Source organism: Coturnix japonica, chromosome 1 (assembly GCF_054131305.1).
Source record: "Coturnix japonica strain WE chromosome 1, WE-NBRP24, whole genome shotgun sequence".
NCBI lineage: Eukaryota > Metazoa > Chordata > Aves > Galliformes > Phasianidae > Coturnix > Coturnix japonica.
In genome coordinates, this window is record NC_140663.1 from 168,838,071 (window position 1) to 168,853,733 (window position 15,663).

The following is a 15,663-nucleotide window of genomic DNA, read 5'->3' on the forward strand; positions in this document are numbered from 1 at the left end:
ACAGTAAAGTAATGCCCAGATTGTTTCACTAAGCCTTTAAGGGAACTTTCCTCATACAGGAGAAGCTTCAGGCCCCTTGTCATCTTTGTGGCCCTCAGCTGAACTTCTATGAGATCCCTGCCTTTTTTGAACTGAGGAGCCCAGAACTGGACACCATTCAAGGTATGGCCTCACCAGGGCAAAGCAGAGGGGGACGTGATATCTCTTGACCTTCTGGCCACGCTCCTTTTAATGCACTGCAGGATCCCATTGGCCTTCTTGGCCCCCAGGGCACACTGGTGGCTCATGGCCAACCTGTTGTCCACCTGGACCCCCACAGAGCTCCTCTGCAGCAGGTCAGCCCCTACTATCTACTGATGCATGCAGTTACTCCTCCCCAGGTGCAAGTCCCTACACTTACTCTTAGTAAATCCCATCAAGTTCCTCCCTGCCCAGCTCTCCAGTGTGTTTAGGTGTTGTAGAACAGCCGCACAGCCTTCTGCTGTGTCAGCCACTCCTCCCAGCTTTGTATCATTAACAGACTCAATGAGGCAAATGTAACGGTCTTTCATCCAGGTCTCTGATGGAGTCGGCTGTCAGATTCACAGCAAGATTTTTTTGACATGTTAAATTGCAGCCGTTCCCAGACTGTCTGTTACAAGGCGAAAACAGCATCGTTCGTTCTGGAGACAAAAATGCAACCTGTTGCACGTAGGTATGTTTTTTAACACCAAGGAGATCTTCCTTATCACCAGCATGTTCTTATTTCCATTCATTTCCACAGGGATGAGGCGTTTCGAGAGTCAATGTCAATTCCCAGAGAATCCCCCTGGATAGTTTCTGAAAGGTCACTTCTGCCTCGTGTGACTTCCACTGCAGCTGCCCAAGGAAGGCTCAGGTGTTGACTGACCAGCACTGAATGAGAACTTGTTTCCATGGATATGGTGGGCCGTGCGCATTCTGCCTTGGTTTTGTTTTTGTTTAATTACCCCTTTAGTTGGATGTTTCCAAACCCTGTTTTGTAATGTCTGGGTGGGTTATTTTGGTACCACTGTGCTTTTATAGCCTGTTTTCACTACTCCTCTCTTCCTAAATTGTAACTTCAGTTGAGAGAGCTGTTGAGCAGACATTTGTGGTTATGTGAATTGCCTGAAAGCTGCGTATCTTTGTTTCAAGTGTTTTCTGAATGCTTTTTATTTGGCAAGGTGCCTCAGTTCACAGTTACCTTAAAAAACCCAATCAAACCCAAAGCAGATATCAGTCATCAAATCCTGACATTCCTGTGTAGCTCTTTCCTTTTGCAGTCAGTGGGTGATGGGGATGTTGGCACACCATGAAGCAGACACCAAACTGTATCCTACCACTATTGGATATGCATATATTCTTTTCACAGAGATCAGGTATGAACTTTCAACACGGCTGAATGTTTGGAAAGGGAAATACAACACCCTACTGGGATCTTTTCAGAAAGAGAGAGCACAAATCAGCAGCCATGTCAGGAAGAGGTACCAGTTCTGGAGAGGATAAGGGTGATAGGACAAGGGGGAATGGTTTTAAACTGAGACAAGGGAGGTTTAGGTTAGATATTAGGAGGAAGTTTTTCACATAGAGGGTGGTGACGCACTGGAACAGGTTGCCCAGGGACACTGTGGATGCCCCATCTCTGCAGGCATTCAAGGCCAGGCTGGATGTGGCTCTGGGCAGCCTGGTCTGGTGGTTGGTGACCCTACACATAGCAGGGGGTTGAAACTGGATGATCATTGTGGTCATTTTCAACCCAGACCATTTTATGATTCTGTGATTAAGGTGTTTTTTATGCATTTAAATGCATCCCTTGGCATTGACAGCCAAATGCAACTGTGAAATTAGACAAAGTGGGTGAGCTCCTGAGGTCGTGGTAGAGAGTTCATTAGTAATAATAGGTGTCAGCCTGCTAGAGGAGTGCTGCTGTGTATCTCTGATCTCTCTCTTGGCTGAGAAAAGAAAGTGTTACAGGATGCTGCCAGCTTGTAGGGATTTGGCAAAATTGCCGGTTACTGAAATGAATCTCATCTCTGAGAAAATACCTGCTGCCGGGTGGGTATTTCTGGTGGAGAGCACTGTGTGTGAGGCCTCACGGAGGCTGCAGTGCCTGCATGGAGCTGTCAGGGGAGGGACAGGTGGGGGCTGTTAGGTTCGTAATCTCCTAACCCTTAAACTAGGGACCATGGGGGTGACACCTTACCCATGCATGTATTTTCACCAGCACGTGTGTGCATGACTTACTGTGCTGTGCCCCTGTTCCGTGCTAGTTTGTGGTGCTGTGAAATAGGTAAAGCTGAACTTCTGTTTGAAATGTGCCCTGAAAGACAGCGCAGCCCCTGCACGCATTGTTGGTGCATAATAGCACCAGATCAGCATGAGCAGGGCTGCTTCTGGAGAACGATGCCGAGAACCAAAGAGATGGATTTTGCCTTCTGCAAAGAGTGCAGCTGTGATTGTCTTGGAGTGACGCCTGAGGGGAGTGTAATTGTGCAGAACTGCAGCACGTCAGAGCAGAAATAATGCTATGCAGCCCAATGGGCAGGAATGCTGGCTGGGAGCTTGTGTGAGGACACAGAGCTCTGCTGGAGGAGAAAAGTGACAAAGAGCTGAGCAGGAGAGAGAGGAGCCCCGCTCCCCGGGCTGTGCTGGTGCATCGCTGGCAGCGACGTGTGCACCTGTACAGCTGCTGCTGCCCAGCCACAGCACTGCCCTACGTGAGTTATTTCCCTTGAGGAAGCACACAGCAGCCTGCCAGAGATGTTCTCCTGTTTCGTTTGGCTCTCCCTCCCCTACTTCGTCAACACCTTCCCGACCTCAGGAAAGTTCCCTCTCAACAGAAGTCTCGAGGAGGTATTGGAAATCCCAAACATCTCGGGGTTCTTTCCATGGGATAACGACACGTTGGCCGACTGGCAGAGCTTTGTGGGCAGGAGCCGGCACGGAGCGGACTCACAGCACGTGGCAGCCAAAGCTTTGCTCATCGCAGCGTACTCCATCATCATCTTCTTCTCCCTCTTTGGCAACGTCCTGGTCTGCCACGTCATCATCAAGAGCAAACGCCTGCGCTCCGCCACCAGCCTGTTCATCGTCAACCTGGCTGTGGCCGACATCATGATCACGCTTCTCAACACGCCTTTTACACTGGTAAGATGGGGGTAGAGGCCTTTTTTTTTTTGGTGGGAGGGCTGTGGCTGCAGCTCGGTGCATTGTACTGGCCTGCTGGGACACAGAGGATGTGCCATAAAGACACTGAAGTCGCTTTAATAGCCTCAGCAGTTTGGAAAAAATTCAAGGCAGAAAGAAACTGCTATTCTAAGGCATCTTTTACACAGCAGAAGTAGTTTTGTGCCGGAGGTGGAATCATAGGGGTTAGAAGGGACCTTTGGAGCTCATCGAGTGCACCCACTGCTAAGGTGGATTCCCTACAGGAGGTTGCTCATTTATGTCTGTGTATATAAGCATGTGGACACAGGCACAAGTGCTGATGTTGTTCTGATTCCAGGCTCGTTTTGTGAACAGCACATGGATATTTGGGAAGGGGATGTGCCATGTCAGTAGGTTTGCGCAGTACTGCTCGCTCCACGTCTCTGCTCTGACCCTCACAGCCATTGCCGTGGACAGGCACCAGGTGAGATCTCACTGGAGAAGAAAGCAGGGAAGTTTGGAAGGGTGTAATTAGAATGAGAGTGTGATCCCACGTCCTTCCCTTCTCAGCTCTCAGGTTAATGTAAGATGCATGAAGGGCTGACGGTGCAGTGGGGCAGCTCTTTGCTGTTAGATGGAGAACAGCTCCACACCTGCAGTGAGGTGGGATGTGTGCACTCCCACCCAGGGACTGGAACTCTGCAGATGGTGATCCAGTTGCTTGCAAGCCAGAATGGAGTCTGAGGGCTTGATAGGAATTCACACAGTCAGCTGTACCAAGTGGGAGGCTTCCTTGGCCCCAGTGCTGTGGGTGTGGGGACGTCCTGCTTGATGTCAGGCAGCCCTGGGACATCTCACCCCACATGAGACGCAGAGGGCTGGTGTTTGTCACAAACAGGGCTGAGCTGCTGCTGGAATCAAGTCTGGGAGCAGTCTTACATTACTGGGCTGGATTCACCCCAGACCCACAAAGAGCAGGCTGGTGGTGCTGACATTTTTTGCTTGTGGACATTGAGCTGTTCCCACTGTCAGAAACATCCCAAGGAGCTCTGGCTACTTCACAACCCCATGGATCTCTGGTCACTGAGACAGATTACATCTCCAGCCTTAATTTGCTTTTAAGTAAACCGACTCTGGAAATGAATACACACGTAAGGGCCACCAATGCCCTGTTTTTGCCACTCAGACTAAAATACTGAAGTCCGAGGGTCAGACTGGAATCTGGCTTTCCTTCCTGCTGGATTATCTCAGACATTTATGTGTAGCTCGTAGGCAGTGAGAGCTGAGAGGAGGCAGCACAGTTTGCATGCTGAATGTCCGTGTCCAGTAACAGATGTAAGGCTGGAAGCACACGAAAAGAAATGATACAATTATTTCCTGAGATGACACAAGCCTGAATGTTAGTTTGTTTTGAACAGGTCATAATGCACCCTCTGAAACCTCGCTTACCTATGGCAAAAGGCGTTATCTACATCTCTGTCATTTGGGTCATGGCAGCTTGTTTTTCCCTCCCACATGCTATCTACCAAAAGCTCTTTACTTTTGAATACAGGTAAGGATTGTTTTCCTATATTGGTGTATTTTCTTCTAGTCTCACTGGAGGCCAAGTTACACACTGGAATGTTCTACTGAACACTGAGGTTACCCAGATAGGGGGGTAGTCTGTAATTCACATCGATTTCCATTTGTGATGGCTGATATCCTATTTTATTTATATATTTTTAAATATTTATTCTGTCATAACTGGTCATACAAAATAGGACACAAAGTCCAAGAACTGTCCTGATCGTTCTAGTTCTATACATTGGCATTTGTGTGGGCTTTAAGGTTCCTTCCAACCCAAACTGTTCTGTGGTTCTGGATGTTTCTCCCTTTGCAGTGAGGAAGTCACTCGGTGCCTGTGCATCCCAGACTTCCCTGAGCCAGCTGACCTCTTCTGGAAGTACCTTGACTTAACGACCTTCGTTTTGCTCTACGTCCTGCCCCTGTTGATCATATCCGCTGCCTACATGACGGTGGCCAAGAAACTCTGGCTGCGCAATGTCATTGGGGACGTCACCACTGAGCAGTACTTCGCCCTTCGCAAAAAAAATAGGAAGACTATCAAGATGTTGATGCTCGTTGTCATCCTTTTTGCTATCTGCTGGTTTCCCTTGAACTGCTACGTCGTCCTGCTCTCCAGCCAAACCATCCGCTCCAACAACGCCCTGTACTTCGCCTTTCACTGGCTTGCGATGAGCAGCACCTGCTACAACCCCTTCATCTACTGCTGGCTCAATGACAGCTTCCGTGCAGAACTGAAGGCTTTGCTCAACATCTGCAGAAAACCTTCTGGCCCTGCAGAACAGAGACTTCCCTCCACGGTCCCTTCCTACCGACTGGCGTGGCCTGAAAACAGCCACTTCAAGAGGCTGCAGGTCTCTCATGTCCCTGCCTCAGCCTCCAGCAGCCTCTTAGGAAAGACAGACATCTCTGTAGTTGAGCCCATAGTAGCTGTGAGCTAAATGGTGGCACTGGGAGATGGATTTGGACCATGCTTAGGTTTGGCTGCATCTAGGCAGGTGGGAAGATGTGGAGCCCTGGCCTAAGCCTAATGCCAGCTCTTATGGTTGCACTGAATAGCCCAACTCCACAGCTGGTAGTGTGAAACTCTGATGGTAATGGCATGGAGACTCCAAAGGGAAGAAAGCAAAGCTTGCCAGGAATGAGCTCTCTTTTCGTCTTGGTTAAGCTGACTTTGGGTCTGCTGGCCAGGAGGGGTTCTCTGCATGTGTCTCTATTTGCATGGTCAAGTCTGGGGCCATTTGTTTGCTTTGCTGGTATTTAAACAAGCAGCAGTCTGATGACATTAAGCCTCCCTCCCTTTAGTCTCTCGGTAGCAGCACACAGACAGTAGAGACATAGAGGCAGAGGTCGCTGGTTGGAATTTTTTTCTCCCTTATGTGAAAATATCTTCAGAAAGGTGGAGGGATAATAAACAGCCATTGGAAATTAAAGTTGTATTTTACATCACAAGAGCTCCTTCTAAGGTAGGGTTGAAGAAAGCTCGATAGCTCTTTGTGTAAATAGATGGCAAATACCAACCTGTTAGCTCTGCATCTGTTGCCAGTGGTAAATCACACAGAACTGTACCTTCGTGAAACAGGCATGAATATTCATAATGCTTTAATTCAAATAGGGACCTAAAGCCTGAAAACCTTGGACGTACTGTCCAACTGATGGTTAATCTGAGTTGGGACTGGGACCTGTTAATCAGAAAATCAGAGTGCTTTGGGTTGGAAGGGACTTTGAAAGGCCATTGAGTCCAACTCCTCCACTGTGAACAGCTCAGTCTGGTGCTCAGAACCCCATCCAGCCTGGATGAGATGCTTTGGATCAGAGCATCTCTATGTTGTTGCCAGGTGGTGGCTGAAGAATCCCACAGAATGATGTTTCATAATTAAACTGCTGTAATGATCCTGTGATAGCAAGTAATGAAAGAGGAAGATTTTTGCAAGACAACCTCTTGTGAATGAACAATTTCAGTGCGTTTAAAGATCGATGAGGTGTCTTTCATGGGCGGCCATTAAGAAATTGATAAGACTGCAGCTCTCTGGTGTAGACTGCAGAACTTAATGTTCTTAGCAGAAAAATAGCAGATTCTGAACAAGGTTAACAAAAGAGTGTTTGAAAAACATTGCCTTGTATTGTACAGGGAAACAATCGCTTTTCCTGTGCTGCAGCAATTAGCTTTGATGTCACACCGGAGTGCCTGCTTCACATTCAGCTTGTGGTGGCCAGCAGGGAAGGGAGAAAAGTCTTTGTTATTAATGGCTAAAAAAGGGAGAGAGAAAAAATACTATTCCCCAGTGTCCTGTCATAAACTTACTCTGAAATCATTTAAGTCTTGTGTGGGTTTTTCACATCCAAGTGCTGCTGCTGTTCTTTATCAACGAGTCTTTAATATTGGAAAAGACCTCTAAGATCACCCAGTCCAACAAGCAACCCATCCCCACTGTGCCCACTGACCACGTCCTTCAGTGCCGTATCTCCACAGTTCCTGAACACCTCCATGGATGGTGGCTGCACCACCTCCCTGGGCAGCCTGTGCCACTGCCTCACCACTGGTGCTGAGAAGGAATGTTTCCAGTTCACTCCATTAGTGCTCACAACAAAAGGTCCCTCATGTACAGAGCCCTTCAACCACCCTTCCCATCCCATCCCATGGCAGTGGATTTGCAGACTACTCCCGCAAATAAACATTTGGGTATCACTGTCTTGTGTATGGCAGGGACAGGGTGATGTGGTTAAGTGGGCATGGTGGGGATGAGCTGGCGTTTGGACTAGATGATCTTAGAGGTCTTTTCCAACCTTAATGATTCTATGATCCTTAGTCCTGCTGGCCTTGCTGGAGGTCCGGAGCTCCATCTAAGGGAGCTTTTGCTGTGAGAGGAATTGCAGGTTTAGTCTTTGATCAGGGCTGATGAGCAGTGATGAGTGGACCAGCAGTAGAGTGACCTAGCAAAAGGAAACGTGGAGTGGGCAAATAATGGCCAGTGAACATGAAAAGCTGATCTGGGCCTGAGCTGGTGCATGGGTCCAGCAATTTTGGAGAGACAGGATCTAAGCAGACAGGGGAGGAACAAGCTCATAGGTGAAGCTCTAGAAACTGTGCCCTTCTAAACTGTACATAATACACTGAGCTACAGTGTGCTTTATGTGCTACAGGGCCATTTCTGATCAGCACTGTCTTCATTTTCCTCATATCTGATTTGGGATTCTGGATGAACATCTATCTTGCATTCGTTGAAATCAGCAGGGGTTGTGCTCTGAGCACACAAAGTACAGTAGAATGCAAAGTATTCCAGAAACATCATGTCCTGGGCAATTTAAACTGGGCTTCCAGGCTTCATGGGTAATACCATACCTCAGTTCTGTAGCGGATCAGAGGGTTCTTTTAAAATGTAAATAAAGTCATGAATAAAGTCATCACACAGCACTCACGTGATGTGTGGATGAGTGTGAAGGGACGATCTGAGTTCTGAGAAAAGAAGATATATGTGCAGTGTGGAGATTATCTTCCATTTTTCCCTTTATGCACAATTGCCTGCTGCAGACATGCTTTGTGCTGTATGTTGGTTTTATTAATGGGCAGCACTTTGGAATAGCCATAGAATCATAGAATGGCCTGGGTTGAAAAGGGCATCAAAGTTGCAAGAGCCCTGCCATGGGCTCTGGAGTACGATGAGGATGCTCTTGGGAGGCTCTTCTTTCCCACTGTTAATACAAAGGATCATAGTCTGTTGTGAGGCCTTATAGAAGGTCTCTTATCTTTATCTGACTTTCTAAGTAAGATGATTTTTCCCAGTCCCACATACATCCTCCCATACTCAGAAGCACCCAGTGCTATGTTCAGGTGACCTGGCCAGGCTCACTCCTGTGACACATTGTTCCAGGGATGCTGCCTACAGGCTCCTTGTTATGGCTCTTGGGTGCCTTTTTGTCGATAAGAACTAGATTTCCCTTCTCATGCAAGGCCACACCTGCTTTCTTCCCTTGTTTTCAGTACCTTTAGTTACCAAATGTGCTCCTGTTGGGGTGAAAGAGGAGGAATGCTATATGTGACATGCTGTGACCCTATGGCCATCCTCCTGTGGTCCTCTGGCCATCTGAACATTGGTTTTCTGCTGGCAGCTACCCTGTGCTGGGGCCATGTCTCTACCCCAAGGTAAGTGTTTTGACTGTTGTCAATCATGTCTTTGGTTATCAATAGAGATCTTTCTTTAAATCCTGTCTCTGTTTCCTTTGGAGCTTTTGGACGTGTTCATTCTTACACCATCCATATCCATCTCAATAGTTGCACTACAAGCCTCTACAGACTCATTTTCAAAGCTGTTTTAATCTACACTTGTACAGTGTCAGTTTGTGGTCCACCACATCCACCAAGCCTTGGAGAAGATCATATAGAAACCCCTCTGCCTCTTGACGAGACCGACCATAACCAAAGGGCAAGACCAGGATGGAAAGGGCCATGAACATGGCAGGGGTTGGAACTGGATGATCTTTAAAGTCCCTTACAACTCAAACCATTCTGTTATTGTAAGATTATAGGATCACTGTTTGACTAGAGAATGCATCCTCTGGAAAATGAATCAATTAAGGTCGCATAGGTAAAGTTAGTGCTGGAATCTCTGAATGGGTAGGAAGGGCAACTGATGTCATCTACCTGGACTTGGGAGATGGTCTTGTACCACATCCTTATCTCTAACATGGAGAGATATGGATTTGAAGGCTGGACAATTAATTTGTGCTATTCTGAACAGCTCTCAGGAGAGAATAAATCCTTGAAGTCTTTCTTGCGCTTGTTGATGTCACGTGAAGTTTTTTCCTTCCACCTTTCATTCCCTTCCTACCTCTGCCCCTCTCCCATCCGTCCTTAAGGCAATGGAGGGGAATGTCTTCTGAATGGAGACTTCAGGGCAGCACTGTGCTGTCACAATCCTGAGTGATACAAGAATTACTCAAGGTTCACGCCTATGATACCTTCCTATGGTAAGTACAAGGAAGCCAAGACTCCTTGAATGACAGAATTGTAGGGGTTGAAAGAACCTCTGGAGGTCATTGAGTCCAACCCCCCTCTCCATCAGGCTCCCTACAGCACGTTGCCCTGGAAAGTTTGATCCCAGAACATCACTAGGGAAAAGGTAACAGATTTCCCCTGTATGAAATGAATCTGTCAGTGCAGGGTGGACGTGTTCACCTCTTCACTGGTGGAGAGCAGAAGAAGAGGGCTGCTAAAAACAGCAATTGAAACCTCGGGAACATTAATGCTATTAGAGAGCATCAAGTGCTATCTCTGAACTGTCTTTAATTCCACTGCTCTTACAGCAAAAGTACCACAAGTTTCCAGAGAGTTGAAAATCTCATGTCTCTGGTGAGTAGGAGCCACCTCCTAATTTCTTTAATGAATACCTTAAGCTAGCTATTACTACCTAACACGAATGTGACTTCTATCTCAGGATCTCTAAGCACATCCCAAAGGCTGATGATTCCCATCCTTCACTTACTGAGGACCTTAAGCATTTGCACTGAACCACGACTCTCACATGGATGTACCAGATAAGTTTCAGTGCTGTTTTCTGTACTCATTTGTGTACTCTAAGCACAGCCATCGTGCAGCTGCTGGCAGGTATTCCTGCTGAAGTTAGAAGAAGCAATAAGTATCTACTGTAAGCATCTGGCTAGTAGAAATATGTCGTAAAATCTCAGGAATATCTGATCCCTCAAAGCAGACCCATTTCTGACGCATAGATAAAGACCCAGAAAAGGGGGCTGAGCACCTTCTGAGGATCCATTGCAGAGGCAGGGATGAATTTAGGCATTACCAGGGTGTCCTGATGAGAATAAAAAGTCCGTTTATGGAAAGAGAGAGTGAAAAGGGGAAAGGGAAAGAGAGAGTGAAAAAGGGAAATGGAAAGGGAAAAAGGGAAAGGGAAAGGGAAAGGGAAAGGGAAAGGGAAAGGGAAAGGGAAAGGGAAGAGTAAGGGTAGGGGTAAGGGTAAGTGGAAAGTGAAGGACAAGGGGAAGGGGAAGGAGAAGGTGAGGGGAGGGAAGGGGAGGCAAGGGTAAGGACATGGGGAAGGGGAAGGAGGGGAGAAGAAGGGAAGAGAAGGGAAGGGAAGGGAAGGGAAGGGAAGGGAAGGGAAGGGAAGGGAAGGGAAGGGAAGGGAAGGGAAGGGAAGGGAAGGGAAGGGAAGGGAAGGGAAGGGAAGGGAAGGGAAGGGAAGGGAAGGGAAGGGAAGGGAAGGGAAGGGAAGGGAAGGGAAGGGAAGGGAAGGGAAGGGAAGGGAAGGGAAGGAAGAGTAACAACAACAAACCAACCAACCAATCAACCCAGCTCAATAACCAAAGGTCTACCAAAGATTCTTGGCTCTGAAGTGTGAGGTCCATTCCTGCCACTGTGTGTGTAGAGCCAGCTCCATCTAGATCAGATGTGTGATGGCACATAGCACTGGGCTTTAGGGATATCCCTGTGACCCCAGTACATAATTTATAATTTTTATTCTTTTCAGTTCGAAACACTATAATGTAAAAGTATGCACTAAAATGTGAAGCTGACGATGGGAATTAGATGTCCTGGTATCAAAGCCTTTAGTTGCAAAACTAAGGAGATATGCTGAAGGTATGTGTAGTCAGTGGGAACCAAACTGATACTGTCTCATCCCTTCTGCCCTTTTGGAGCTGTTTCTCAAATGAACTATTCCCAGAAATCTACATGGAATTTGCCTTGGAGAAAACTCATTGGAGCAGCCTGAGATAAGGCTCAGGAATGAGCTGAGATCTAAAGGAGGACAGCAGGGATGGAAACTTTGATCTGAGTCCCCGGTACTCTCTTATTTAGTAGTTCAAGCACGCTCTCAGCTGTCAAACAGACAAACTGCCCTTGGAGATGTTCCTCATCCTGCAGTTGTTCTGAGTTGTGAAGCATCCACCAACTCTGTCATCCCTCGTCAGCATGAGTAAGAGGAGAGAAGCAAACAACAAAGCAGTTCTACTGATGCTAGTGGAGACATTTCACTTCCATTGCTTTAGGCACAGAAGGTTTTGAAGTATATGAATCAAAATGTTGAACAGAATAATCACTTTCTGAAGTTACGTTAGTATGGGGCATTGCAGCTAATGATCTTGGAAGTTTCTTCCAACCCAGGCCGTTCTGTGGGTTTTTGTTTTAGTGCATTCTCTTAAATTATGAGGAAGAGGTGAGTAACTGCCCATCACTTCCCAGGGCAGTGTTAAAACAACTGAATAAAGTCATTTGTGTGTGAGGATAGCAATCCTAGAGACATTCAGAGAAATCCATTAGGAAACAACAACAAACCAAATGCCGGGATTTACCTGCTACATAAAAGCAGGTTTTGTGATGTCCTTTGTGGAGAGTTTACAAACAGAGTGGAATGGGGCATTTTGGTTATGAATCTGGATATTTTGGTGATGGCAGAGTAATGACGGGACTTAGTGCTGTCAAAGCCCTTGGAAGAGATCGACCCTTTTTTCATCTCCAAGTGTTTTCTCAACTTTTGGCTTCTTACTCCTATCCAATTCTCCATGCATCTCTTTCTTGCAGTTACTTTTCCCTCTTTCTCTAATCCAACAAAGGTTTGATTTCCTCCATATAATTTCTTGGACTACTTCCCTGGCTTTCCTGGGCACAAGAAAAATATGATCTTCTCAGAAGACCTAAAAAGGTAACTGCTAAACTAAGCCTATTTTTCTGAGTCTATACCAAATTTCACCTTCAAAGTAATGGGGAGAACAATTTGAGCTTTTCAAATAGGAGCCTACCAGAACACCTCCCAGCATCTATCATTGTTCTCCAAATGGCTGCCAACTCCTTATCATCTTCCCTTGTGTAGAACAGCAGCTCAGTACAACAGGAGCATCAGAGGACATGAGAAAGCCCCAGGTGACCTTGTCTTCTTTGAATTAAAGGAGGCTTTTCATTGTTAAAACTCAAAATGTATTCCAAAGTTTCTCTCTGGTATGAAAAGCTGATAGTTGTTCCCAGATCCTGCTGTAACTCTTCTTTGGCGGACTTTTCTCTTTAAAGAAAGCCTCCAGTACATGCAGAACATGCTGAAGATTTTTGCTGGAACAGTGACAAGCAGGATTAAGATTCCATGGTGAAGACTTCAGCGTATGTGCTACCAGCAAATGCACAGCAACCTCCACTTCTTGCTTTACTGTTACCCTCCGAGAACCAGGAGAAGGGAGTCCTCCCTGCCCCCGAGGTGCCCATTGGTGAGCTGAAGGGACACAAGATCATGGCTGCCTCATTAAAGAGGTGGAAATGAGAAGTACTCTACTTATGCTGTGGGCCTTTGGCAGAAGTTCTGAGATGGTAGAATCAGTTTGACTGTGTGTGCAATGGTGGTTTGTATAAACAATAGCCCACAGCTAGAAACGTGTTGCTGTTGCTATGGGAGTATCAAAACCCTGAGACCTCATTGTGGCCTTCCAATATTTGAAAGAAGTGTATAAACAGGAGGGGGGTAAGACTGTTTATGAGGGTGGGTAGTGATAGGACAAAGGGAAATGGTCTTTGACTGAGACAGGGAAGGTTTAGGTTAGATATTAGGAGGAAGTTTTTCACACAGAGGGTGGTGACGCACTGGAACAGGTTGCCCAAGGAGGCTGTGGATGCCCCATCCCTGCAGGCATTCAAGGCCAGGCTGGATGTGGCTCTGGGCAGCCTGGTCTGGTGGTTGGTGGACCATCATTGTGGTCCTTTTCAATCCAGGCCATTCTATGATTCTATGAAGTACTGTGTTGCTGCTATGAGAGGAGAAGAAGGGCTTTTCAGACAGATGCAAGAAGAATGAAGCAAGTGCTGCTGGTCTGAAAAGAAACAGCAGCTGTGGGAAGCATTTCATATTGCTGTTTTTGGCATTAGGTACAATACATCTTTCCCTGCCCTCTCATTTACTGACATTATTAGGTTGTTTTCTGAAGAGTTAGTTTAGTTCTCTGCCTATGGCTGCTGCATGTTAATGAAATAGTGTTTGTCAAGGCTGAGAAGTCATACAACAACAAGCAATCAAGCAAACAAAGCTCCACAAATGCTGAGCATTCAGTGCTTTTGTAGGTCTATATTCTAAATTTCCTTTAGTTTGCATTCAGCTCTGGATACATTTGGTTGTGCTCTTTGGTAGCCACAGTGTCTATGCACACTGTGCGTTGAGCTGCCCTGAGGAGTTCATAAAAGAGAACAAAACAGCCACTGAAACAGAGTCCTTCTCCAGTTAGCAGTAAAACCCACATTGTCTGTTTTAAGAGAAGGCTGCCATTACAGTGAGAGCATTCACAGGGCCTTGCTCTGAAAGAGTGCTGATAGACTACAGATGTGCTTCTGTGATGCTGTGGTTCTGTGCACCTCCTGCTGCTTGGCCCATGCCTAGTGCTGTCCCATCGATAGCCACTGCTGCCCACTGTGACACAGAGAGAATACCAGCATAGACAGCGTTCATCCTGACTGTCCTTACAATGCACTCCATAAGGCCAGGCTGCTGGGATATGGGCTGCAAGAACTGGGGCTGGTAAAAGTGATCTTGGTCAGTTCAGGTCATTTTTCTTCCTCATACCATGCTGGATCTATAGGGGAAAAAACGGTGTATTACTCTCGTTGTTTCACTTAGATGAATAATTCATCATCCCCTGAGCTGGCCATTGATTGAACTGTAAGATATTTGGACAGATTTTACATACAATAGAAAAGATGAAGTAATGCAGGAGATGATTAGGTGTCAGGAAAACACTCTTGTAGTGATGAAAACAATTCACTGAGGGGAATGTGCTCTAAATTCATTCAAAGCAGGATTACAAACTTTCTTAAGTAAGCTGGCTCTATGGCACAGCCTTCCTGCATGGGCTCTTCAAATCAGGCTCCTGGACCTGTGCTTGGCATCAAAACTCCTGCTGAAAAACCGCTCACTGTTCTCAGGAAGAGAAACAAATCATGTACCTAAAATCCACCCCTTGTTCTGGAAGTGACTGATAACAAGTTCTAAAAGTCCCCAGGCAGCTAAGAGCTACTGAGTGGCATCACAAGGCGCACACAAAGGCACACAGAGGATCTACTGAGCAACTCTCCCACTTCAGGAGAATTATTTGTTATCAAAACGATGGAGAGAGAACACTCGAAGGATGGCACAAAGCAAACTTAAATCTCAACTTTTAACTTCCTAATGTATTTTAAATAGACAGGTGGACATAAATGTTTCTGGAAATAATGTAGCGATGAACAGGCTAAAGACGGACCCTTTCCTTAACACCTAAATAGGAATTTTGCTCATCTTTCTAAACAAGTAAAATACAGAGGGAGCTACTAAAATGAAAGTAGGACTGGACCAGGCAGTTTCTGCAACGCGTCTTACAACAATCAGATGTATCTGAAGAGGGATATGTTTTGAGGGACATGGTTAGTGGGCAAGGTGGCCATGGGTGGATGGTTGGACTAGATGATCTTAGAGGTCTCTTCCAACCTTGATGATCCTATGATACTAAGAGCTCAAGTGTGCTGAGAAAGCGGTCAATTATTAGACAGTAAATTGCTACATAGAGTAGCTATCACGTGCTGATGTTTCATTGACTGTTTTTTTAACAGTTAAATAAATTTTGAACCAATACTATCAGAGCAAAATAAACTATGAGAACACAATTAAATGAACACTTCAACTGCTGTGCAAAGAGTTTGCTCAGGTTGTGGCATCAGGTTGCTCATACTGCATTGAGGTTGTTCAGATGCTCTTTAACTACGTGGTGAGGTGCTGGAACAGGCTGCCCAGAGAGGTTGTGGATGCCCTGTGCATGGAGGTGTTCAAGGCCAGGTTGGATGGGGCCCTGGGCAGCCTGGTCTAGTATGGGATATGGAGATTGGTGGCCCTGCTTGTGGCAATTGGTTGCAGCTTGATGACCCTTGAGATCCCTTCCAACCCAAGCCATTCTATGGCTCTATGAGATGCTGACTTAGATGTACACTGC

General features: G+C 46.4%; 1 protein-coding gene and 1 long non-coding RNA gene across 3 annotated transcripts; both read left to right on the forward strand.

Annotated features, from left to right (window-relative positions):
• The first annotated feature begins 45 nt into the window (after window positions 1-45).
• Window positions 46-900, forward strand: LOC146762854 (uncharacterized). Of its 2 annotated transcripts, none has more exons than XR_014931843.1 (3): window positions 46-162; window positions 617-694; window positions 764-900. It is a non-coding gene; the product is annotated as an uncharacterized LOC146762854 (long non-coding RNA). The 2 variants fall into 2 exon arrangements; XR_014931844.1 differs by having other exon boundaries at window positions 617-690; window positions 764-887.
• Window positions 901-2,503: 1,603 nt separating this feature from the next.
• On the forward strand, window positions 2,504-8,125 carry GPR83 (G protein-coupled receptor 83). Its single transcript, XM_015852346.3, has 4 exons — window positions 2,504-3,147; window positions 3,506-3,631; window positions 4,566-4,699; window positions 5,027-8,125. Exons 1-4 carry the CDS (start codon window positions 2,761-2,763, stop codon window positions 5,649-5,651), a joined length of 1,272 nt encoding a protein of 423 aa, XP_015707832.2. The 5' UTR covers window positions 2,504-2,760; the 3' UTR covers window positions 5,652-8,125.
• The last annotated feature ends 7,538 nt before the right edge of the window (window positions 8,126-15,663 follow it).

What these genes read in the sequence shown, in the direction of transcription:
- GPR83 (XM_015852346.3), top strand. Translation starts at nt 2,761, where the DNA reads ATGTTCTCCTGTTTCGTTTGGCTCTCCCTCCCCTACTTCGTCAACACC. An exon ending in TCAACACGCCTTTTACACTG is followed by an intron (nt 3,148 to 3,505) that starts GTAAGATGGGGG and finishes TTCTGATTCCAG; the next exon opens with GCTCGTTTTGTGAACAGCAC. An exon ending in CTCTTTACTTTTGAATACAG is followed by an intron (nt 4,700 to 5,026) that starts GTAAGGATTGTT and finishes CTCCCTTTGCAG; the next exon opens with TGAGGAAGTCACTCGGTGCC.